General features: G+C 36.3%; 8 protein-coding genes across 14 annotated transcripts; 4 read left to right on the top strand and 4 right to left on the bottom strand.

The window, feature by feature from the left end:
• The first annotated feature begins 1,154 nt into the window (after window positions 1–1,154).
• Window positions 1,155–4,355, top strand: LOC18023298 (beta-glucuronosyltransferase GlcAT14A). Of its 2 annotated transcripts, XM_024159220.1 has the most exons (6): window positions 1,155–1,444; window positions 1,533–1,650; window positions 2,237–3,019; window positions 3,119–3,194; window positions 3,273–3,388; window positions 3,541–4,355. In XM_024159220.1, exons 3-6 carry the CDS (start codon window positions 2,443–2,445, stop codon window positions 4,044–4,046), a joined length of 1,275 nt encoding a protein of 424 aa, XP_024014988.1. In that variant the 5' UTR covers window positions 1,155–1,444; window positions 1,533–1,650; window positions 2,237–2,442; the 3' UTR covers window positions 4,047–4,355. The 2 variants fall into 2 exon arrangements, with proteins under 2 accessions (XP_024014988.1, XP_006406986.1); XM_006406923.2 differs by having other exon boundaries at window positions 1,160–1,688.
• On the bottom strand, window positions 4,331–8,248 carry LOC18023296 (protein SPA1-RELATED 3). Of its 3 annotated transcripts, XM_006406924.2 has the most exons (8): window positions 8,052–8,248; window positions 7,015–7,923; window positions 6,714–6,871; window positions 5,651–6,614; window positions 5,422–5,568; window positions 4,989–5,300; window positions 4,849–4,908; window positions 4,331–4,753 (listed from the first exon to the last, which is right to left on the bottom strand). In XM_006406924.2, exons 2-8 carry the CDS (start codon window positions 7,717–7,719, stop codon window positions 4,562–4,564), a joined length of 2,538 nt encoding a protein of 845 aa, XP_006406987.1. In that variant the 5' UTR covers window positions 7,720–7,923; window positions 8,052–8,248; the 3' UTR covers window positions 4,331–4,561. The 3 variants fall into 3 exon arrangements, 2 of the variants coding, with proteins under 2 accessions (XP_006406987.1, XP_024014987.1); XM_024159219.1 differs by lacking the exon at window positions 8,052–8,248 and having other exon boundaries at window positions 6,714–6,882; window positions 7,015–7,153; XR_002900755.1 differs by lacking the exons at window positions 4,331–4,753; window positions 8,052–8,248 and having other exon boundaries at window positions 5,404–5,568; window positions 7,015–8,040.
• A 1,194-nt stretch (window positions 8,249–9,442) lies between these two features.
• LOC18023295 (lectin-like protein At3g16530) lies at window positions 9,443–10,548 on the bottom strand. The gene has a single exon (XM_006406922.2). The coding sequence runs from the start codon at window positions 10,495–10,497 to the stop codon at window positions 9,661–9,663; it is 837 nt and encodes a 278-aa protein (XP_006406985.1). The 5' UTR covers window positions 10,498–10,548; the 3' UTR covers window positions 9,443–9,660.
• A 430-nt stretch (window positions 10,549–10,978) lies between these two features.
• LOC18023245 lies at window positions 10,979–12,622 on the top strand. Of its 3 annotated transcripts, none has more exons than XM_024159731.1 (4): window positions 10,979–11,063; window positions 11,768–11,857; window positions 12,017–12,287; window positions 12,379–12,622. In XM_024159731.1, the coding sequence occupies exons 2-4, from the start codon at window positions 11,774–11,776 to the stop codon at window positions 12,531–12,533; spliced, it is 510 nt and encodes a 169-aa protein (XP_024015499.1). In that variant the 5' UTR covers window positions 10,979–11,063; window positions 11,768–11,773; the 3' UTR covers window positions 12,534–12,622. The 3 variants fall into 3 exon arrangements, with proteins under 3 accessions (XP_024015499.1, XP_006406984.1, XP_024015500.1); XM_006406921.2 differs by lacking the exon at window positions 10,979–11,063 and adding an exon at window positions 11,167–11,270; XM_024159732.1 differs by lacking the exon at window positions 10,979–11,063 and having other exon boundaries at window positions 11,284–11,857.
• A 236-nt stretch (window positions 12,623–12,858) lies between these two features.
• On the top strand, window positions 12,859–14,016 carry LOC18023244. Its single transcript, XM_006406920.2, has one exon. It carries the CDS (start codon window positions 13,281–13,283, stop codon window positions 13,713–13,715), a length of 435 nt encoding a protein of 144 aa, XP_006406983.1. The 5' UTR covers window positions 12,859–13,280; the 3' UTR covers window positions 13,716–14,016.
• LOC18023242 (4'-phosphopantetheinyl transferase gsp) lies at window positions 13,985–14,973 on the bottom strand. Its single transcript, XM_006406919.2, has one exon. It carries the CDS (start codon window positions 14,909–14,911, stop codon window positions 14,051–14,053), a length of 861 nt encoding a protein of 286 aa, XP_006406982.1. The 5' UTR covers window positions 14,912–14,973; the 3' UTR covers window positions 13,985–14,050.
• Window positions 14,974–15,134: 161 nt separating this feature from the next.
• Window positions 15,135–16,584, top strand: LOC18023243 (cytochrome c oxidase copper chaperone 1). 2 transcript variants are annotated; one of them, XM_006406916.2, is made up of 2 exons: window positions 15,135–15,246; window positions 16,075–16,438. In XM_006406916.2, exon 2 carries the CDS (start codon window positions 16,077–16,079, stop codon window positions 16,287–16,289), a length of 213 nt encoding a protein of 70 aa, XP_006406979.1. In that variant the 5' UTR covers window positions 15,135–15,246; window positions 16,075–16,076; the 3' UTR covers window positions 16,290–16,438. The 2 variants fall into 2 exon arrangements, with proteins under 2 accessions (XP_006406979.1, XP_024015043.1); XM_024159275.1 differs by lacking the exon at window positions 15,135–15,246 and having other exon boundaries at window positions 15,359–16,584.
• On the bottom strand, window positions 16,493–17,234 carry LOC18023241 (metallothionein-like protein 3). Its single transcript, XM_024159277.1, has 3 exons — window positions 17,110–17,234; window positions 16,864–16,911; window positions 16,493–16,789 (listed from the first exon to the last, which is right to left on the bottom strand). Exons 1-3 carry the CDS (start codon window positions 17,157–17,159, stop codon window positions 16,678–16,680), a joined length of 210 nt encoding a protein of 69 aa, XP_024015045.1. The 5' UTR covers window positions 17,160–17,234; the 3' UTR covers window positions 16,493–16,677.
• Between the last annotated feature and the right edge of the window lie 3,197 nt (window positions 17,235–20,431).

The following is a 20,431-nucleotide window of genomic DNA, read 5'->3' as shown; positions in this document are numbered from 1 at the left end:
CCTAGAGGCTAGAGAGATCCGATTATAATCATGATATATTTTCCTCTCACGAAACACATTAGCTCTATGCCTCTATCATTTTAGTTTTAACAAAATAACCATCATGTTTCACTGGAAACAGCTCATTAACAAACAAATGTTGGCACAGATCTCTTTCTGTTGACCTAGAGTAACTGAAACAAAATAAGTTTTATGTTTTCATATTCTTTTAGTTGCCGAGCAAATTATCTATCTTATTATTAACTTGAACGTCAAAGAATTCGAAAAATGTCAAACCAGTATCTGAAAGATACACAAGTGTTTATTTTCGTACTCGTTAAAACATGACTTTCTTAATAGACGAATCAGCACAGAACAATCAAGCCTGTATTGACTAAAAAATGTCCCCTCAGGTTGACAAAAAAAATTAAACCCGTAATATACGGATTAAAAGTATAGTGTGGGCCTCAATCCAGAGTTTGGGTTATTGGAAGCCCATTGAGACTCGACGGTGCGATCTCGTGATCACTCCACGCGCCTGGCGTAGATAGTTGAGCGCGTTATTTGTTGTTACCACGTAATTCGCGCAACATACAATATCTTTATTTATTTATCATATATCATAAAGTCGTGCGAATAATATTCAGCTTCTCATGTGTGAAAGCAAAAATTTCTGGTGACTCTTGCTATATGGACCCCACTTAAAAAATGAAGGAAAGCAATGATTCTTGCGTACATAATTATAACGACACATTTTTTTTTATGACTATTGTCTTTTACAGTATTGGTAAAAAACATTCTTGTCTTTCTTTAGAAACAAAAAAAAAAATTATCAGACTCACTCGAGTGAAAAAAAATTTTCGTTAAATAAGTAAATATCCATTAATTCGCTACAAGGTGCACAGAGAGCATATTTTTATGTTAGGACAAGTAATTAAATACAATCATGTTTAGTAATAAAGAAGTGTGTTGCTATCATATTACCATATACGTGTCGACGCAATAAATATTTACAAATATTTTGTTTATTATTAAAAGGTCAAGAGTGTTGTAATCATCTACACGCACGTCCCACAGATAATGTTAAACTTCATCCATTGGATTAGTGTATGGTTAAGTGTCAGCCTTTCGTTTGCTCAGTGATTTACATAACTCGTACGGTTCTGTAGTGTAGAGAAGATGTAGAGAACTCTTTTTAAGCTCTTACCTAGTAGGAGTAGTATCTAAAAACTCTGAAATCGTGTAAGCCAAACGGTTTCTTTTTCCTCTGCGTTTAATTAAAAACCGAAAATTTAAAAAGAAAAAATCGTTTAGATTCCAGAAATCAAGGAACAGAGAGAAGAGAGACTAAAGTAACGAAATTTAGAGCTGAAAGCACAAAAGATTGGGAATTTTTCTTCGGTTTTATTTCTCCACGAATCAGAGTATTGTAGACACGTTCTTCGAATCTCTAAGACTAAAAATCGTAATTTCTTGTTTTTTTGTTTAGTTTTCTATTTGTTTTTGCGATTTCACTGTCTCTTCATCTCTATATAAACTTTACTCGACAACAGGAGTGTCCCGTGTTCTTTGAGCACAAAGTAGAGCAGAAACAAAGCGCAAGATTAAAAAAAAAACTTCCTTTGCGTCTAGATTGAAAAACAGCATCAAGACAACTACCAAAAATCTCAGGTTTCTTCATCTTATTAAATCTATCGTACTTGAACTATGTGGGTTTCGATTCTCGATCTCTCTTTTTTTGTTTTGTTTTGAATCTCTAGATTTGGTTTTTGTTATCGTTGAGATGAGTCAAAGTATATTCTACAAGTAAAGCTAGATCTAAATCGCAGCTTTCGAGATTCTGATGGTGTCGCTGGTGTGTGAGAAGAGTTATTTGATGCCTTGTATGTGGATGATTAAATTGATCTTGGGATAATCTACGACAATGTCTTTTTTTTTTCTTTTCTAATTTTCCGATGGGTTTAGGTAATGTCACTTTTGAGGGGTTTTAAGAGTTGCTTAATGTGAGGTCAATCTAGCTGCTGAGATGTCCGATTGATTGATTGATGATGAATCCGGATCCAAAAAGGTTTTTATGTGGAGGAAAGCCTTGTCGTCTTATAACTCTAAACTGTTTCGTAAACTATATAGCTTTTTAAGTTGATATTGCGTACGAATCTGGCAACTTAATGTGTCGGCTGCGTGTTTTAATATCTTCTTCTTTCTACTTCTGGCTCTGAAAACTTACTAGGTTCTTATATGTTTGTTTGTTCAATAGGTACTTGTGCCTGAATCGAGCCTGGACTCTAGATTGTTGTTGATTCTGAAAGATTCAAGCTTTTTGCTCCAAGTTTCCAAGAGAGCGGTGAATCACTTTACACTTGGTCTCTGCACACTGCTAAAACCGGTTTTGGTTCGGCAAGACAACAGTTTTCTTTCAGAAGCTTTATTTTTTCTTTGTCTCATGATCACTGGTTTGCTGCAATGGGGTATGTAAACGTGGAGAAGAGATGGGTTTTTCCTCTTGTGATCACATCTCTTGTCTGCGTTTTTCTCCTTGCAACCTCTTTCAACATGGGCCTTGTCTCTTCTCTTCGAAAAATCAACGGAATTTTCTCCATCATCCCTTCACGTCTCGTCAGGAATCAAACGAGACTTGATTTTGCAGAGTCCAAAGTTGCTAGACAAGTCCATGTTTTGCCTCATGAAGACAAGCTTCCCCGTTTTGCATACCTCGTTTCCGGGTCTAAAGGGGATGTAGAAAAGCTTTGGAGAACGCTAAGAGCAGTGTACCACCCTAGAAACCAGTATGTTGTTCACTTGGATCTTGAATCTCCGGTGGATGAGAGATTGGAGCTGGCTTCTCGGATTGATAAGGATCCTATGTATTCTAAAACCGGCAATGTCTATATGATAACCAAGGCTAATCTTGTGACTTATAGAGGACCAACAATGGTGGCAAATACCCTTCACGCTTGTGCAGTTCTTCTTAAGAGAAGCGCAAACTGGGATTGGTTTATTAATCTTAGTGCTTCAGATTATCCCCTGGTGACCCAAGATGGTAAATAAAGCTTTGGTCTCACTTTTGTTCTCTGTTTTCATCAAGATTTTAGACTTGTGTGTTTGATTAACTTATTGTCAATCATCTCTGTATTTGAAGATCTGCTTCATACGTTTTCTACTCTGGACCGGAACCTCAACTTTATTGAACACACAAGTCAGCTAGGTTGGAAAGAGTAAGTTTTTCCGCGTTCTTGAGTTTCTTCTTTAGTTGAATCTTTCGCTGTGTACTGATTTCTTGTTTCCTTGTGAAGGGAGAAGCGAGCAATGCCATTAATGATTGATCCTGGACTCTACTTATTGAACAAATCAGATATATACTGGGTCACACCTCGTCGAAGTTTGCCAACTGCGTTTAAGTTATTCACTGGTCAGTCCTCTAAACTGTGTTTGAAGCTTCATTGTTGCTTTAGATATCTTCTACCGTATCAAAGCTTGAAACTCTTTTCTTGCTGATATAAATCTATAGAATTAAAAAACACTTCTCATGCAATAAAGCTTGATGTATTGTTGTTGTCACAGGATCTGCTTGGATGGCTCTATCACGTTCGTTTGTAGAGTATTGCATATGGGGATGGGACAATTTACCACGAACACTCCTAATGTATTACACCAATTTCGTGTCTTCCCCAGAAGGTTACTTCCAAACTGTAATCTGCAACGTGCCCGAGTTCTCAAAAACCGCAGTAAACCATGACCTTCACTACATCTCCTGGGACAATCCGCCGCAGCAGCACCCACACGTGTTGTCACTCAATGACACGACGCAGATGATATCGAGCGGTGCTGCATTTGCAAGAAAATTCAGAAGAGACGACCAAGTGCTCGACGTGATCGATAAGGAGTTGCTTAGACGGAGCAATGATAAAGATGGTTTTACTCCTGGTGGGTGGTGCAGTGGGAAACCAAAGTGCTCCCAGGTCGGTGATGTGGCTAAGATTAAGCCTAGTGCTGGAGCTCTGAGGTTTCAGGGACTTGTGACCAGGTTAGTCAATGAGGCCAAAACAGGAGTTAGTCAGTGTAAATAGTTCGAATTTTGGAAGGGAAAAAGAAAAGGAATCATTTTGGGGAGGGGCTTGGAATCGAATTCAGGGAGAGTGAGACTGTTCTTGCGATATATATAATATATGTATACATATATAGGGTTTCAGAGAATCTTGCAGTTGCAGAGAGAGCTTTAGTTCGGTTTAGAAAGGCTCTTACACATTGTTTTGATTAAGTAGAAGCCATGTGTCCCACGTCACCTACTCTGGTCTCATATTTGGGGATTAGTCTGTTCTTGTTTCAGGTCATCTCCCTCAGATTCACAAACTAAATAAAATTTATAATCTTTTTTATTGAGATGTCTCAAGCATTGTATACCGATACCAAGATCGAATATTTGTATCGTCCTTTTTCAATGAAATTCTATACACAATGTTTTCCACTTTTCCTATTCTTTTGATAACAATTTGTTTACCCTATAGTACTCCAACAAAACAGATCTCTTGCCAAGAAGAACAAGAGACTTTTTAAATTACGCTTTTGTCCCTCAAAGGCTCTCTCAAGCTACCATCTCCAGAATCTTGATGTTGCCATTGGAGTTAGCCGCGACTAACGTAGACGACTGTCCTCGCCAGCAGATCGAAGATATGAACTGTGAGGCATCGTCCGATTCGAGACCGGACGCAGACTCAGTGTTATTGAACATGTACGACATCACTGGCATTGGGAATGCCTTGTGGTACACGAAAACCTGTCATGGATCCACACAACATGAAGAAGCTCAGTTAATCAAGTTTTTAAGTGACAATGTCTGAAAAAAGATTCCTTCTTGACCAACCCTTTTACCTCGTTAGTCTCTGAGCCTGTAGCTATATACCCATCAGAGACCGATAATCCAACAAAGTTCTGCAACATTAAAAGAACATTTTTACATCAGTAAACGAGAATTGAAGAGAGTCTCAAGCAGATTCCTTGAGAATGTTTACCTTTAAATTAGTGTGTCCAGCGAATGAGTGGAGAGGGGTTTCGCTGACCCCAGAAGCAGACATCGACAAATCCCAAAGCTTCAGCGTGTTATCAGTAGAAGAAGACACAAGAGTAGATGAATCCACAAACTTGACATAACTCACTGTCTTACTGTGACCAATCATTGTGCAAAGAGGAATCTTGGGATTCCGAAGATCGTAGTAATACACTTTGTGATCTGCAGAACCGAATGCTAAAGACCGCCCGGAGTCTGATGGAAACTGGACACAGCATACATTAGCCTTTGTCTTGATGGTTCCAATGCTAACTCCCTGAAAACGTTTTAGAAGACAAAAAAACACTTAAATCATACATCCTGAGGATCAAAATTGTCTGCAATTTCGGAGAAACTAGTTTCAGTTTTCAATAGCCGACATTTCAAATTAGAATTGCCTGATTGATACTCCATAGCTTAACGGTTCCATCATCGCTTCCACTAGCCAGCAAAGTCGGGTCTGCTGATGAAATATCGATGGACCATACTCGCTTCTTGTGCTCTTTCATCTCTGTAACCAGCTGGCTTCTTGCAACATCCCATATCTAAAGCCACAAATGTATGCCAAACTGATTTCATGAAATTTGAAAGCTCTTAACAACGATAAGCAGAATCTCAAAAACTAACCTGAACCACGCCTTCAAAGTTACTAGATGCAATTTGACTCTTTATGTAGCTGTTCCAACATACACTACTTAGCTTTGACCGGCTAGCCAATTCCACAACCGGATAGTGAATGTCCCGGTTATCGTTCACAATGGAGTTACATTCGAATATCTTGATTTTCTTGTTGACACCTGCAGTAGCGAGGAACTCTCCATCTCGGTCGAATGCAAGGGCGCAAACGAGGTTAGAAGAGTTCAACAAATCTCCTTGTTTTAAATCTGCTTTCACTCTGAGCTTACTGAATGATAAATATCTGCACAACCCTTCAAGGAATGGATCTATCCACCCACCTTGTCTCGAATCATTAGTAGTGTAGAAATCTTTGGGTGCTGCAGGGTTGCTTACTGAGCTTTTCTCTGAGACAATCATTGAACCTCTTCCATTTTCACTACTCAAAGGCGAATGTCTAGTTAATGACTTCCCCAAAGCAGCAGCTTTCATTTGCCTCCGCCTTGTCAGAAAGTAGACAGTTTCTAGTTTCTTGAAATTTTTCATCAACCGGGAGCTTTCAAGAAGTGTGCTTCCTTGACTCTCCTCATCAACTTCAACATCGGTTTCCACTGCCGGAATCACTTGTCTAAAGCGTTTTCTTGATGCTAAGAATGTAGAAGGCTCTTCGTTTGCCGTGAAACTCATCAATGGATGACCAGAGGCAGATTGATGATCATCTTTGCTGAGTTCAGAGTATGAGCTTCCCTTTTTCTTCAAAACCAATTGTCTCTTTACAACTTGCTCTATGTCGGAAGAAAGTAGTGAAACCGTATCCCGCAATCTATAAGCAGATTCCTGCTTTCTCTGTTGAATCACTAACAAGAACTCGAGCAACGATTCTTGTTCCTCAATTCTATCCCTAAGCTCTATTGCTGCTTCACGTTCTTCCAAATTATCTCTTGGTTCTGTTATAAACTCGCTTTGTAGCAAGTCACTGCACCATTAAGACAATCTCTCCATTAATTCCATTTGGTAAAAGATGACAGAGACTAACAATGCACAGACAAAGGACATGAATCAAAGCAACATAAACCTCATTGATGGTCGACAAGTAGGCTCGGGATGCAGTAACCACAAGCAGAAAGAAGCTTCTTTTGGACATTTGAGCAATATCTGAGGCGGAAGTACGCGATGTCTTAAACTAGACATAGTTCTTGACTTCTCTTCTCTTGAAGGCACAGGGCAGAATAGCTGCAAAGGGACTAAGTTTCATCTAATCACCTTCTCAAGAAAATAAAAACACCCAAGATAAAAGAAGACAAAAAAAAAGAGACTTTGAATCCAAAAGCAGCTAATAATTTGTTAGAAACAATGTTAATATCCTTATCACAAACCTCGAAAAGAAGAACGCCAAGACGGTAAACATCTGAAGCACAAGTACTTGGAGAACCAAAATCCTCTTCAGGGCTTGTATACCAACTTGTCTCCATTGCTAAAATATGTTTCATCGGAAAAGGTTGCTTCTTTTCTTCCTCTAGTTTCTCGATTTGTCTCTCCAAGATCTTATTATAGGTTCCTTTCTCTTCTACTGAAACAGCTTTCGATACAGCATCCTCTCTTCTCGAGCTACCAATTTCCTTCTGGCTAATTGGACCATCCTCCAAGGAATCGGAGCCAGAGTCCGAACAAGAAGCGGATTCAATGAAGGAAACATGGTTAAACGAAGACATGACGAAACAAGATGGCCTGACATTATGAACGACAATGCCTTGAGAGTGAGCCGCATTCACAATCTCGACTATTTGTCTGAAAACGTGCAAGCACTCAAAGACATCTACAGATCGTTCTGGTTTATCCAGCCACTGTCTCAAGCTAACATCACCCCATTCCAAGGATCTAAAAAAAGGGTCAATCCCTGAAGACTCTTCTTCGCAGGACTTGTGTGTACTAGTACCAAACAAGCTTCTGACATACTCATCAACATGAGAGGAAGGCTTCGAACGAGCTGTGGTTCTCTCAACGGGTAAGAACTCAGTGTTCCTGTCAGAAACACCAGAGGTATTGAATCCCCTGTAGTTGGAGTTTGAGGAACCTTCCATTTATCATCCACCAAAAGCTAGTGAACAGAAACCAACAAGTAACCGATGACTTCTCTGGATTCCCAACTCTAACTGGAACCATTTCGGATTCAACAGCTCATTGCTTAAGATGGTTAGTCAAAAGTCACACATTCGCCAAGAACTTAAGACTCTCAGAATGTAAAGCCCCTTTTCGAGTGATCCCGCCCAAGAATAACCCCTAGGCTAGAAACGAAAGAAAACTAAGGACATAAGAGACCCATTTGAGGAAAACACCCAAAAGATATAAATAATCAAGAAAAATGCAATCTTGGATCATATAAACAACCAAAAAAGGAAGGAAGCTTCTTTACCACAAAAACTTCTAAAGCTTAGTGAGAAGGAGAAGATAAGAAGGACCTGAGATGCCAACCAGAAATGATCTTTTCGATATTGAAACAGAACCACACAACAACAACAACACCAAGCACAGTTTTTTTCTCCTCTTTTAACTCGTGAAAAAAAGCAGAAGCAGCCTCTCTCTCTCAGCCTCATAAATTCTCGGCCTTTTAGAATAAAAACAAAAACGACTGCTGAAAGAAACGAATCACTGTCGAGTCGTTCCTTAATATTTCTCCTATATTATATCTCTCAGTTCAGTTTTTCAATTTTTTGGTTTCAATTTTTTATAATCCCCCACCTCTCTTTAGACGCAAGCGACGTGGTTAATCTACGGCCTTACATGTTACAGAACGTAAAAGGAAGAACATTTAATTAGGCCAAACGTATAAATATAGGCAAACATTGGGGGTCAAATCCTCAAATTTTTGCTCTGGAATAAAGAAACATATCTCTTTGTGTTTGTAGGGTTCTCTCTTACTTCCCAACAGAACGGCAACTCTTTCTGGGTATTATAATTGGAGTAAATAACACATAAGACCAGATTCTTTCAACAGTAGTGAATCTCTTAACGTTTAAATATTGTAGTGCTCGAAAGTCGAAACCGAGTTAATAATTCATCAGTAAGCCACACATTTGGCTGTTACTTGAACTGATAAATAAAGATTTGGCCGCTCCAGTTACCACTTAGACCGAACCGGATCGGATTAGCTGTTGGTTTTGTTAAGGTCTTTGAGTGGTGTGAAAGAGGAACAGAGCAAAGAAAACAGAGTTTTGTAACATTTGCTTGAATATTTCAAAGAGCAAAAACAAGGGAAAAAAGATAATCGAATCGTCAATTTTAGAACACCAAATCTGTGCGTTGCAGACAAAATGGACCTACTGTTTTCAGTGGACGAGGATTATCTTATTCGATTGGGAAATTGAGCAAAATAAGCAAAATTCTTGATAATTGGATTCGAATAATAATTGATACCATTATGTATTTCTTGTCCCCCTTCTCTAATCAAACGTTTTTTTTTATTCACATATCCGTGTATAAATCTAAGACATTCCACGTTTGTAGTCTTTTTGCATGGGAAAACATATTTTAGACTTTTAGTATTCTCCATTTATAGTATATACAGACCGTTTTCATTACGTTGATGCAAGTATTTGCTCTGTTTGTCATCTTCTATCGATAAATAGATTTAATCATCACTTTACAATACGATGACATCTAAAATTACTCATAAAAAGGGAAAGATAAAACACTTGTCGGGAGATAAACTATGGCATTTTCGCAGTATTTATCTTGACTTGGAGCTTAAATTCGATCTCAGTTCTCAATTCATGTATGTGATTTTCAAAAGAAAAAAAAAATATGAATGTGAAAAGAAAGTTTCTTTTATTATCAATCTCTGAATTCAAATATGAAAATACAATGTTCGACCAAAAATAAAAAGAGAAGAAATGAAAATACAATACGAATCGGAGTAAGCCACACAGATTAGGAGGCTTTTTTATTCAAACCGTTAATTATTCACTCCGGTTTATTAAGCATAAATAAAGGAAACGAGACGTAGCCGGTAGCCAAAACCGGTTTTAATTGTTTTTGGCGCCGTTTTCGAAGGACCAGCTCCAAATGTCGTGACGCTCAACGCCACGTCCCATGGCACCAGCAAAACCAGCGTACATGTTTTGAAAGAGAACATCATTGAGCTCTCTCGGACCTTGGATCAAAGGTCTCTTCGGTTTCTTGACGTTTTCAGGCGCGAGCGTAATCGTGATCCTATTGTCTCTGTTTCTGAACTCAACCCAAGCCTTAAACCTCTCTCCACTGCTCAAGTTCACATCTTTAAAGGACCAAACTTTCCTTTTCCCGACCACTGTCTGAACCCAATAACCAGCTTCTGTAGCGACATTTGATGTCATGGAGTTGACGTTGAGTCCAACATGATTGCCACTAATGTCTTGGAAATCTTTGTTCTGGAAAGTGTCGAATTCGACAGCGAAGATGTGGTTTTCTGGCTTACCGTTGTTGGTTTTGTTGAGGATTCCGAGGAATCCACCGCCGGAAGCGCCGGAGTTATCGGCGGCGGGGACGATGATGAAGGCGAGGCCTTGACCGGAGTTTGATTTGGTTTTAGGAGTGATGGAGAACGTGAAAGAGGTTTCGAATGAGTAAGGAGAAGAATCGTTTGAAGGCTTGAAAGGGATTGGATTGATGTAGAGACCTTGGCCGTGAGAAAATGGGGTTTCGTCTCGGGTCATGGATAAAGCTCCGGATCGGGCTATGCCAGCATCGGAGGAAGGACCAAGCTCTGCGTCTCCGAGGAAGAACAAGTTGTTTCCATCGAAGGTCTTGAAGTTGAACTTGACGGCAAAAGCTGCGTGAGCTAAGAACAGAGCAAGAAAACAGAGTTTGTGAATCTGCTGCATTGTGTTTTTTTTTTTTTTTTGGTTTTGTTTTTTGTTGTTTTGTTTGGGAATGGAGTGGAAGAAGATTGATGATGAAAGATATCAGGTTGATAATGTGTTTATATAAGAGTTCACGTAGCCATCGAGTTGGAATATTCAAATTGAAACAAACAAAAACATTTGAAGATGGTCAAATAAATTAAGCCAAGTGGATACGTTTGGAGAAGGCCGCCACAAGGGTTTTGCAGTGAAAATTGGACCCACCAGATGTCTTTCAATGAACAAATCTTATCCTTTTTGATAATACAGTGTAGTTTTGTCGAGCATTATACTAAAATTGATACTTTTACGTACTTGTCCTCTTTCTATACAAAAACATTGACTTTAATTATGAGTTTGTGATTTAATGTAAAATCATTGGGCCTGGCCCATATTAGAACAAAGCACACAAGTAGGGCATTAATTCGATGTTTTGTATTGTGTAATTATACAAATCCATATCAGTTTTCTTTCTTCCCTTCCTAGACAAAATCGACGAGATATTTCTCTGGTCTTTTTATTTTCTTCGTCTGTAAACCCATTCAAAGGTTGGTTTTTCGTTAATTTTTTACTTTCTTAGAAACTTTGTCTTACTCACTTGTTAAGATGATGCATATGAATTAGAAAGAACTTTCACCCACCGTTTTTTTCCCGGCTTTATTGGGTGGATTAATCTGTTAATCGAATTATTTATGAGTTTTATGTTGGTGTTGTGGGTGGCTTCGTTATCGTAAAATGTGATTTCGCGATTCAAGGTACAAGGTCGGGATTGAGGGTTTTAAGCTTTAGAGTTTATCAGAATTGTTAATTTGTTATCGAAAATCATCGAATCCAAGGGAAACGAGACAATTATCTCATCCAGTTTTCAGATTGGTTTTGCACATAGAAGTCGATAGAAAGATTGTGAAATTCAATAATCACTTCATAGAATCAAAAAGTTGAAACGGTAATGAAAGTTTTGGGATGATGGGTCTAATGAGAGTCTTAGACTTGATATTGAGCTTAAGCACGCAAGCATCCAATAGCTTATCGTTTCTTTCTGGCTTAGTTACTGTTTGGTTTGTGCACAAATAAACAGGTTAATATCGACATTATCAAGATTAGGAAGATTGACTATACTCCTAATCAAAAGTTTTTTCCTGTGTTCCGAATGCTTTATTTGATCAGCAGTGGTTTTGTGAGGGCGTCATGGGCATTAAATTGTATGTTGTTTTAGCTGTTCCTAACCTTGTTGATTGTCGGAATCTGTTAGACCAAGATGGAGTTGGATCCAAAGAAGTATGTTGAGCTATTGGAAAAAATTGAAGCTGAAGCTGATGAGGTTCTACTAGCTAAATATCAGGTACTCTGAAATCTGTTCGGTATCATTATGTTGGAAATATTCATTGCTTCGTATTTCATATTGATTTCTGAGTAGCACAATAAACAATCCTGGTAGTTTTGAAATTTGTCTTGCGAGAAATCAAACTGGGTTTTTAACCAAGTGGAGTTTGTAATATAGATGGTGGAGAATGACAGGGAGAGGAATGCGAACAGAGAGGCTCTTACAGCACTTAGGAAGAAAGCTCGGACAACAAAGACTAGCATCCCTTCTCCTTTCGATTCTATGATGAAGGATGTCCGTGAGAGCTCAGTGGAACAACCTGTGGTCAAAGAAGTTTGCTCGACTTGTGGATCCCATAACTCTAGTGAACCCACATGGATGATTCTCCCAGGAGCTGATCTTTTCGCTGCAATACCGTTTCATGTTGTGCATACAATGCTAGAGAAAGGTTTGTCTTCTCTACGGGTTTTGCTACTTTCTTTCTTAAAGGTTAATGTACTAGTCTCATGTGAAAAGGATATATTTTGTTACTGTTGTAGATGAGAAGAAAATGGAGTTTGAAGCGACGAAATTGCAGAGCTTAATGAAGGAAAAGACTCTTTGTTTATCGGAACTTAAGGCTCTTGGTGATAGTATTCCTCTAGGCATTATCAGATCGTTGGTCGCGTTAGAGGACAAACCTAAAGTTAAGTAGAACAATGTTGGTTTTATCATTAACGGCGATATCTATTTGTGACGTTGATGAACTTATTAAAGTTATTATTGTATTCTTAATTTAATTAACAAGATTTTCTTGTTTCTTTTGTTTAATGATATTTTATTATTGGAAAATGTCACTGTATTTTTCATGTTTAACCAAAAAAAAGTCCTAATTACAAATCACAGTATTGTTGAATATTATTCTATTGTCTTAATAATTATTTTGTTTTTTTTTTTGGACAATTTGTTTTAGCTATATAAATATCTAATCTCCCATTTATAATCGGAAAACAATCTTTATACTGTGGGTTTAAATTTCTGTTGAACAAAAAGAAGCTGCCAAAGCAAAGCCGAGATCATCAAAATCTTCTTTTGTTTCAAGACAAAATTAGGGTTTATCATAAAACAATTCCTAGAAGTCCTCCCTACTGTGGAATCAATCAGATAAATTTCCTGAATCAGATAATCTCTCTCCCAAAACCACTATCTTTCCACCATTGATTTTCCTGCAAAACGCAAACCCTCATCAGTTTCCTCTTCCTTTTATAAGCAAGTGAAGCTTTTTCCCCTTCTCTCTTCCCTATTTCAAAGATCCAATTTTCTAGTTTCATCTGTGTCTTTGAAGTTTGAACAGCAAAGTGGGTTTTTGTTTCTTCCATCTGTTTTTGACTTTTTCTGGATATTCAGGCCATCTTTCCACAGGTTCATTGATCCATTCAAAAAACCAGCAAAAACCCATCCGATGAATTCACATCTCTTCCGCGTAATCTGTATGCTCCATTCGATTATCGCACTCACAAGTGGAACACTGATGATGTTCTGCACAGAGAAAGCTTCCATCTTTGGGCACGGTAGCGACATAGCAAACAAGCTCAAAGGATCAACACCTCACGACGAGCTTCTCATCCAGATTTCTCAGTCATTCTCGGGTTTGCTTCTCTTTGCAATTGGTTTGGTGCTCTTCATGGTGTCGTTTGTTAAAGATAGAGACTTCCATAGCTTCTTCGCCGGAGGCTCGGTGATTCTCTATGTCCTTATGGCTCTATGGAGAGTTATGTTTGAGTGGAAGATTGAAGATCTTGCTTTTGAATGCCCCAAGCAAGCCCTGGGAGATATTGCTTTGGCTGTCTCTTGGGTTTTCTTCCTCGTTTATACATGGAGGGTGAAGTATGATTGATTTTTTTGCTTCTCTCTTAGAGTTGTTGGCAGCTAATGCAAAAGATGAGGGATTTGATAGAAAGCGGAGATCAAGAGAGCAGTAGCTTGGGTGAAGATCAAAAGCATTGTCGGTTTCATAGGTTTCAGAAGATCAAGTGTGAAAAATGTGATTTTTTTATATATGAAATAGAGGAATTTACAATGAAATTGGTTTTTTTTTTCTACTGTGAAAACATCAGATGTTTGTGTAACTAATTTGTTGTGGGATTCTTATTTGTGAAACTACGAAGTCTGTTTTTAATAAAAGTTTCAAACATTTTGTAAAGGAAAGAGTGTGACTAAATCACATAAAAACTACAGAAGTTTCCAATCAGAGATGAGTTCATCTTCTACAAATGGGATGGTTCTGTGGACAATCACATTCATAGGAGCTTCAACTCCTTTAGCATCATCATCATCATCTTCAATGCAGATTGCAGCGTAATGAGACGAAGCAGCCAAATCCAGAAGCGCCAACTTCCATTCACCAATTCTCTCCCCTGCCTGGCAAAGATTGTAGCTTTCTTTTGCTCCAGCCTCAGCTTGGTTGATTGTAAAGGTATTAAAAGGTGAAGCAGAGAAGCCTTTTCCTAATGCTTTCACATATGCTTCTTTGAGAGTCCACAGCTTAATAAACTCCTTCCGCTGAGCCTCAGTGTCTGCTATAGTTGACAAAAAGTTGACTTCTTCAGGCGAGTAAAATCTCTTTGCAAGTGCTAACACATCATGTTTCATCTTCCTTGTCTTGTCTTCCACATCAATACCAACCGGAACATTTACCGTCACTCCACAAGCTATCAACGAATCCGTGTGCGAGATGTTGAATTGCAGTTTCGGATTATCAGTGTCATTCTCCAAATCTACCTCAGGCTTCCCGTACAAATTCTTCTTGAACTTCAAGGACCTTGGATCCACCACCACAGTGTTGTTGTTTGATTGATATCTAGCAATTGTGGTTCGAACCAAGGTACGAGCAAGCAAGACGTTCTTCTTGTTTAGCTCATCACTTTGCATTCGAAAGACTTTACCTTTCTCGGATGGAGACAAAAGCTCAGAGTAGTGTTTTAGTAGAGATTCGCTCTTCACTTGGTTTGGTATTATATACCAAAGATGAGTTTGCATCCGAGATGGAAGTTGCAGAGGAGTCAGTGAAGACAACATCGTACCGATTCTCATCAGTTCCAAAAATGAGTTTTTAGAAAAAAGAAGAATCCCAAAATCGAAGACGAATTCCGGTTAAGTACGGCAAAGTCACCACCTTCGCCGTCGCATCGCCGCCGTTAGTGGTACGACACTACGATTTTACTTTTAGATTATATAAGAGATGGGCCTGGCCCATTATAGACATCGAACGCGGGGTCGATTGAATTATAACAATAATTTAATCAAATTTCTTCTAATTTGATGGCTTTTACTTTTGACTTGAAGAAAAGGTCTTCTTTTTCCCTTTCATAACGTCGCCGAGGCTTTCACCGGTTTTTTCTTCATCTGTAAAGCCATTCAATTCCAAGGTTATTGTTTCTTTTTTCTCCATTTCTGTGAAATTCTGCATCAAGAATTGTTAGATACTGCAAATGGAAGAGAAAATATTTAATAAACAAAAAAAAAACATTTTCACCGTCTTTTTTTTTTTTTTGCTTACTAGTTATTTCCTGGATTAAAGTAGCTTGCTTGCTCGTTGAATTTGAATTGTTACCGAATTGGTTTATGGTTTTGGTAGTGTTGTTTTGATTTGAGGTGATTTGAGGTTCAGGGTTTTGGGATTCAGGGTTTTAGGTTTCGTGTGATGTTATTTTGCTTTTGTTTAGATTTGTTTCTCGATGTCGTCTTGTCAAAGTGTAAAAATACTCAATTATCTCATCCGATTTTCAGATGGGGTTTTAGGCAGAGAAAGTCAGCTGAAAAATCTGTAATTTTGACGATCACTTTGAATAATCTAAGCCATTGATTCGTGATCAGAAGTTCTGGATTATGTCTTTGTAGTAGATGTTCTGCGGCCCTCAATTTCAATTCTAGCTTTGGTTTTGGAGAAGTGAAGTATGAAAGTTCGAATTTTGTTTGTGTTCAATAATAAGCATATGCGCGGGTTTAGGAAATTGTGACTTATCATTGTGTTTATTGTCTAGTTTAATGTTTGTGTTTTTTGGTGTGTGTTTAAACTTCTTGGGGGTAACATATAGATCTTTAAGTGTGCGTCTTTTACAGTGGAAAGGTTATTTTTCTTGTGTTTCAGATGTGGGAGACACTCTACTCAATGTTCCTTTTATTTTATGCCTCCCTCTTGTTCATTACCATGTTCATATTCTGATTTGTCCTTGTTATCTGCATTATCATGACAGGGATGAGTGATCAACCAGAGAAAAACGTCTTGATTCCTCCAGCTATTTCAGAGCCAAGCAAGGCAGAGACAAAACCAAAGAAGAGGATATGTTGTGCTTGCCCTGATACTAAGAAGCTGAGAGATGAGTGCATTGTCGAGCATGGTGAATCGGCTTGCACCAAATGGATTGAAGCTCATAAAATGTGTCTCCGAGCAGAAGGTTTCAACGTCTGAAATGTTTTTCTTAAATACTTAATTTGATGGATCAAGAAAGTAACGAGCAGTTCATTATTGCCCGAAAGTGATTAGGCTATAAAACAGGATATTTACAGAATCCCATTTTGTTGTGATGAAAATAAAAGTCCAAAGAAACAACAATCTTTTCAATTATCTTGCAATTCTTGTTGTGTTAGTTTTCATAGGGAAGAGAAAGAAGATGTTAAAAATAGATAATATGATGTATTAGAGGATAAAGGGCACAACCCATTACATCACACCATACTAGAGAGTCACATGAGCTTACTAGATGAGCTCGCATAAACTTTTTTATTCATATTACATTTTGATTTTAAAAGGAGGGAAAGAGAAATGGACCCTTTTTTAAAGTATTGTAGGAGCTTTTTTAATTGGGGCAGCAAGTGCAATTGATGCAGCTGCAGGTAGAGCCGCACTTGCACTTGCAACCTCCATTGTTCTCTTCTGCACCAACGTCCATGAACATGGCCTCCTTGTAGCTGCAAAAGCAAAACAAAACAAATATCATCATACCATCACCATGTCCATAACCAAAACCATCACACATTATTACCTCTCTTGAGTCTCGACGATATCGAAGGTGTAGCTCGTTCTCTTCTTCCTGCAGTTACAGAAAGAGAACGCATAGGGTCAGAACATAAAGAGTATAGTATCAAACATCCCTCGAGCATCAAGATCACCAAGAAAGTTTAGAATTTTCCACAACAAAGTAAAAAAAAAAAAACAGAATGGATCAGAAACAGAGGTTTTAGTCTGTTTTTTTTGGTAGAGTCGTGAAACAAAAACAGAGGAGACTTACACGCACTGGGTCTTGTCAGCACAGTCGCAGGTTCCACACTTGTCCGACATGATTGGGTTTTGAAAGAAAAGCTTGAAGGTTGTTTGAGTTCTTGTTCTGCTTTGTGATCAGACTTCAATTGCTAAGTTATTTATAGATGGATAGAGAGTGGAGAATCTCTGCAATTTGTGTGACAACCGAATCTTTCGTTGCCAACCTCTCGTGTCCATTTCACTCTTTTTCCTTCCACTATATGTTCCATTATTCCTCCATTTCTATTTTTTTTTTTTTTGTTGTGCGTAATCCATCAAAACTATCCTTTTCTTGGTTAACAGATTTTGAATATTGGATTAGCAAATCATTTTTTTATATTTAGTTACAACTTACCTTCCGTAAAATTTTCAAAGTCAATATGCAATAATCTCGTAATTGTGAAACTTTCAAACTTTATAATGTCTATGGCTTATATAAAATTTGTTCCTAGTTAGGAATTTCGGCGTAATTTTAATCTTTGCAAAATTCATCATATCTCAAAGATTCCAAGAGGATATGATTTGAATGTGGTACTCAGTGCTCTATACCTTGATTCAACTTTTTCAGATACTGCTTAAATCCAATCATTAGAAGACTTTAGGTCGATTTATCTAATGATCCTAAGTTCAAATATAGAAATTATAATATAGTTTGTTCTATGTTAAAATCAGGAAAAGAATCTAAAACACATGTTATGTGATGATTACCTCATATTTTTGTTATTTACAAATTACAATTCACACATGCAAAATTGCATACCATATTTAAATCTAGATTAAAATACAATAGCGACATTAATACGAGCTATTAGATTTCAAATGCAACTAATGAGGAATACCTATTGTTTCGTAAAACTATTAAACTTGCACCAAACTGTTCTTCCTCTATTTTTTCGCTTGTTTCTTCTTTATTTTTCTCTTTTTCTCTCACGTCTGTACATCTTTGTTCAGAGAGTATTTTCGAAAGAATTTTTGATAAGAGTTTAGTTTATGATGACCCACTTTAAAAAAAAGTCATTCTAACAGACTATCTTGCAAAATCAGGTTACTCCTTATTATCCCGATCATTATTGTTTTTCAACTAGGAAAATGATGAGTTTATGTCCCTTTCAACTTTTATTAATTTGATTTTTTATTGTTAAAAGGAAAAATTAAAATATTAGCATGTGTGTATCTGTCCCTTTCAATTTCGTGGCAGAAAATTCAGTGGTAAAAAAAAAAAAAATCAAAATTCAGTCAGTATTCTCAAATCTCACAACTAGATGAGATAGCCTGTTATAGTCTTAGACCATGTTTATTAGATAGACTGATTTGTGTCTCTTAAATATTATTTAAATCATATTATTTAGTTAAGAGACATATTAAGAAACTTGGTTTATTTGGAGATACATTGGAGAGTCGAATTGTTTCGTCCGGAAAAAAATGGAAAAGAGAAAGGGAAAAAAAAAATATTTTGGCCAAAATTTCTCCAGCCAATGAAGATACGACACGTGGCATCTTAGAGACTTCTCTCTCGTATGCCAAATAGGAGACGTCTCTTACGTATTAAGTTTTTTCTATTTTTTTTGTGGGCCGGAAATGTTAAAGAAACACGGTCATATACGACTGATAAACATGCTCTTATAAATCATCTCATGTTTATTTTTGATAAATAAAAATAATAATTACACTATTTTATTAGGTCATGGGCTTCTGAAAATAGGCCTCATCAGTGGCTACTCGTTACTAAAAACTATTCATAGAGTGACAGTAATTTATTTAAGCCCAATTTCCTTTCTAATTTGTTTTTTTTTCTTTCTTTTTGATCAGTAAAACTTCTTTCAAATAAAAATAAAACAGTGAATACATAAAACGACATCTCACACTAACATCAATGCTATTAAGTTAATTAAAACTAGATTCTATCCCCGTGCATCCGCACAGGAATATTTTTTATTGTTTAACGAATTTTGTAATGTAATTTGTGTTTTTAATTTTAGATATAATTATTTTTATAAATATATTTTTTAATAAGTGAAAATATTGATTTTTGTGTTTAGATATATTTTTGTAGTATTAAAATTAATTATAATTATAAAAATATAATATTAAACCGTTCGCTAATATTAATTCAAAATGAACTATTATTAAAACATAATTCTAACTTTTTCGTTCATATTACCGTATAATATAGATATTTGTTAAAAGTTTTAGATGTATTAAAAGTATTATTTAGCATTATAGTTTTCTAAAATTTAATCAACGAAGGAAGTGTACAACTGGTTTTTCAAACCACATTATAGAGTGTATGCAATAATTTTTAATTTTTTATGTTTTTATTTTGTATGAAAAATATATTTTCGATATACATGTATAATTCAAAATTAGTGATTTTAGTTATCAAAATATTTTTAACCCGATTTTTATATATATTTTTAGTTCTATAAATTTTTAAAAATTTATTTTTAATATCTAAATTATACATTTGAATTTTACCTATTATTTTATAATTTGTAAATAAATCATAATCGTAAATATATTATATAAGCAACATAAATATCATATCATTTACATCATTATAAATATTTTATATTTCAAATATGACCATTATTTTTCATATGTGAATTATTTTTTTTTCAAAAATTCTAGATATTTTTGATAAAAATGTTTAGTAGTATAAAAATTATTTAAATTAGAATCTTTAAATCAAATCTAAATTAATATCTGATTTATTATTTTTAATAAAATCAAATCAAATCTAAATTACCTATATTTAAGGAATTCTAAAAATATTTAAATTAATAACTAATTTTCAAAATTAAATATAAATAATTATTAAAATTATTTTTAAATACTTAAAAAAAATTAAAGGTATTTAAAAATAAGTACTAAATGTGCTTCTGTTTTAATATAATAGATAGATGTTTACTTATATTTATCAACACTTATCTATTAGCGGCATTATCAACATATTATCAATGCTGTTCTATCTATTTAAAATAAAATAAGTTATTATGATACTGGATAAGTTTATTTTACTTCTTTAAGAAAGAAAAGCCTAACTATATAATTAACCCAAAATCTTTTTTATTTTTAATCGGACGGCTCTAAGTTCCTAAGCCTTGTTGAAGTCATCCACCGTGTTGTGTAAGGTCGGTTCGATTCCACTACAGCAGCAGACTATGCTACAACCGTCACTATGACCGTTGATATTACCATCGGAATTTATAATGAGATCTTAACCGTCAGATTAGAACTGGGTCCCATCCTCGTAGACTTTTCTATTTCCATATTGACTAGGATTTCTGAGATTCATATAGGGTTGTTGTCCT

This window comes from Eutrema salsugineum, unplaced genomic scaffold (assembly GCF_000478725.1).
Source record: "Eutrema salsugineum unplaced genomic scaffold, Eutsalg1_0 scaffold_13, whole genome shotgun sequence".
Taxonomy (NCBI): domain Eukaryota; kingdom Viridiplantae; phylum Streptophyta; class Magnoliopsida; order Brassicales; family Brassicaceae; genus Eutrema; species Eutrema salsugineum.
Note: the sequence above shows the minus strand (reverse complement) of the source record. Positions and strands in the feature narration are given on the sequence as shown.

Coding starts and splice junctions, on each gene's coding strand:
- LOC18023242 (XM_006406919.2), bottom strand. CDS start 14,911: ATGAGAATCGGTACGATGTTGTCTTCACTGACTCCTCTGCAACTTCCA.
- LOC18023296 (XM_006406924.2), bottom strand. CDS start 7,719: ATGGAAGGTTCCTCAAACTCCAACTACAGGGGATTCAATACCTCTGGT. Junction 6,872..7,014: donor TTGGCGTTCTTCTTTTCGAG/GTTTGTGATAAG, acceptor GTCCCTTTGCAG/CTATTCTGCCCTGTGCCTTC. Junction 4,754..4,848: donor CAGGCTCAGAGACTAACGAG/GTAAAAGGGTTG, acceptor GATCCATGACAG/GTTTTCGTGTACCACAAGGC.
- LOC18023243 (XM_024159275.1), top strand. CDS start 16,068: ATGACAGGGATGAGTGATCAACCAGAGAAAAACGTCTTGATTCCTCCA.
- LOC18023245 (XM_024159731.1), top strand. CDS start 11,774: ATGGAGTTGGATCCAAAGAAGTATGTTGAGCTATTGGAAAAAATTGAA. Junction 11,858..12,016: donor TTCTACTAGCTAAATATCAG/GTACTCTGAAAT, acceptor TTTGTAATATAG/ATGGTGGAGAATGACAGGGA. Junction 12,288..12,378: donor GCATACAATGCTAGAGAAAG/GTTTGTCTTCTC, acceptor TTACTGTTGTAG/ATGAGAAGAAAATGGAGTTT.
- LOC18023241 (XM_024159277.1), bottom strand. CDS start 17,159: ATGTCGGACAAGTGTGGAACCTGCGACTGTGCTGACAAGACCCAGTGC. Junction 16,912..17,109: donor GCTGACAAGACCCAGTGCGT/GTAAGTCTCCTC, acceptor CTGTAACTGCAG/GAAGAAGAGAACGAGCTACA. Junction 16,790..16,863: donor ATCGTCGAGACTCAAGAGAG/GTAATAATGTGT, acceptor TTGCTTTTGCAG/CTACAAGGAGGCCATGTTCA.
- LOC18023295 (XM_006406922.2), bottom strand. CDS start 10,497: ATGCAGCAGATTCACAAACTCTGTTTTCTTGCTCTGTTCTTAGCTCAC.
- LOC18023298 (XM_024159220.1), top strand. CDS start 2,443: ATGGGGTATGTAAACGTGGAGAAGAGATGGGTTTTTCCTCTTGTGATC. Junction 3,020..3,118: donor TCCCCTGGTGACCCAAGATG/GTAAATAAAGCT, acceptor CTGTATTTGAAG/ATCTGCTTCATACGTTTTCT. Junction 3,195..3,272: donor AGTCAGCTAGGTTGGAAAGA/GTAAGTTTTTCC, acceptor TTCCTTGTGAAG/GGAGAAGCGAGCAATGCCAT.
- LOC18023244 (XM_006406920.2), top strand. CDS start 13,281: ATGAATTCACATCTCTTCCGCGTAATCTGTATGCTCCATTCGATTATC.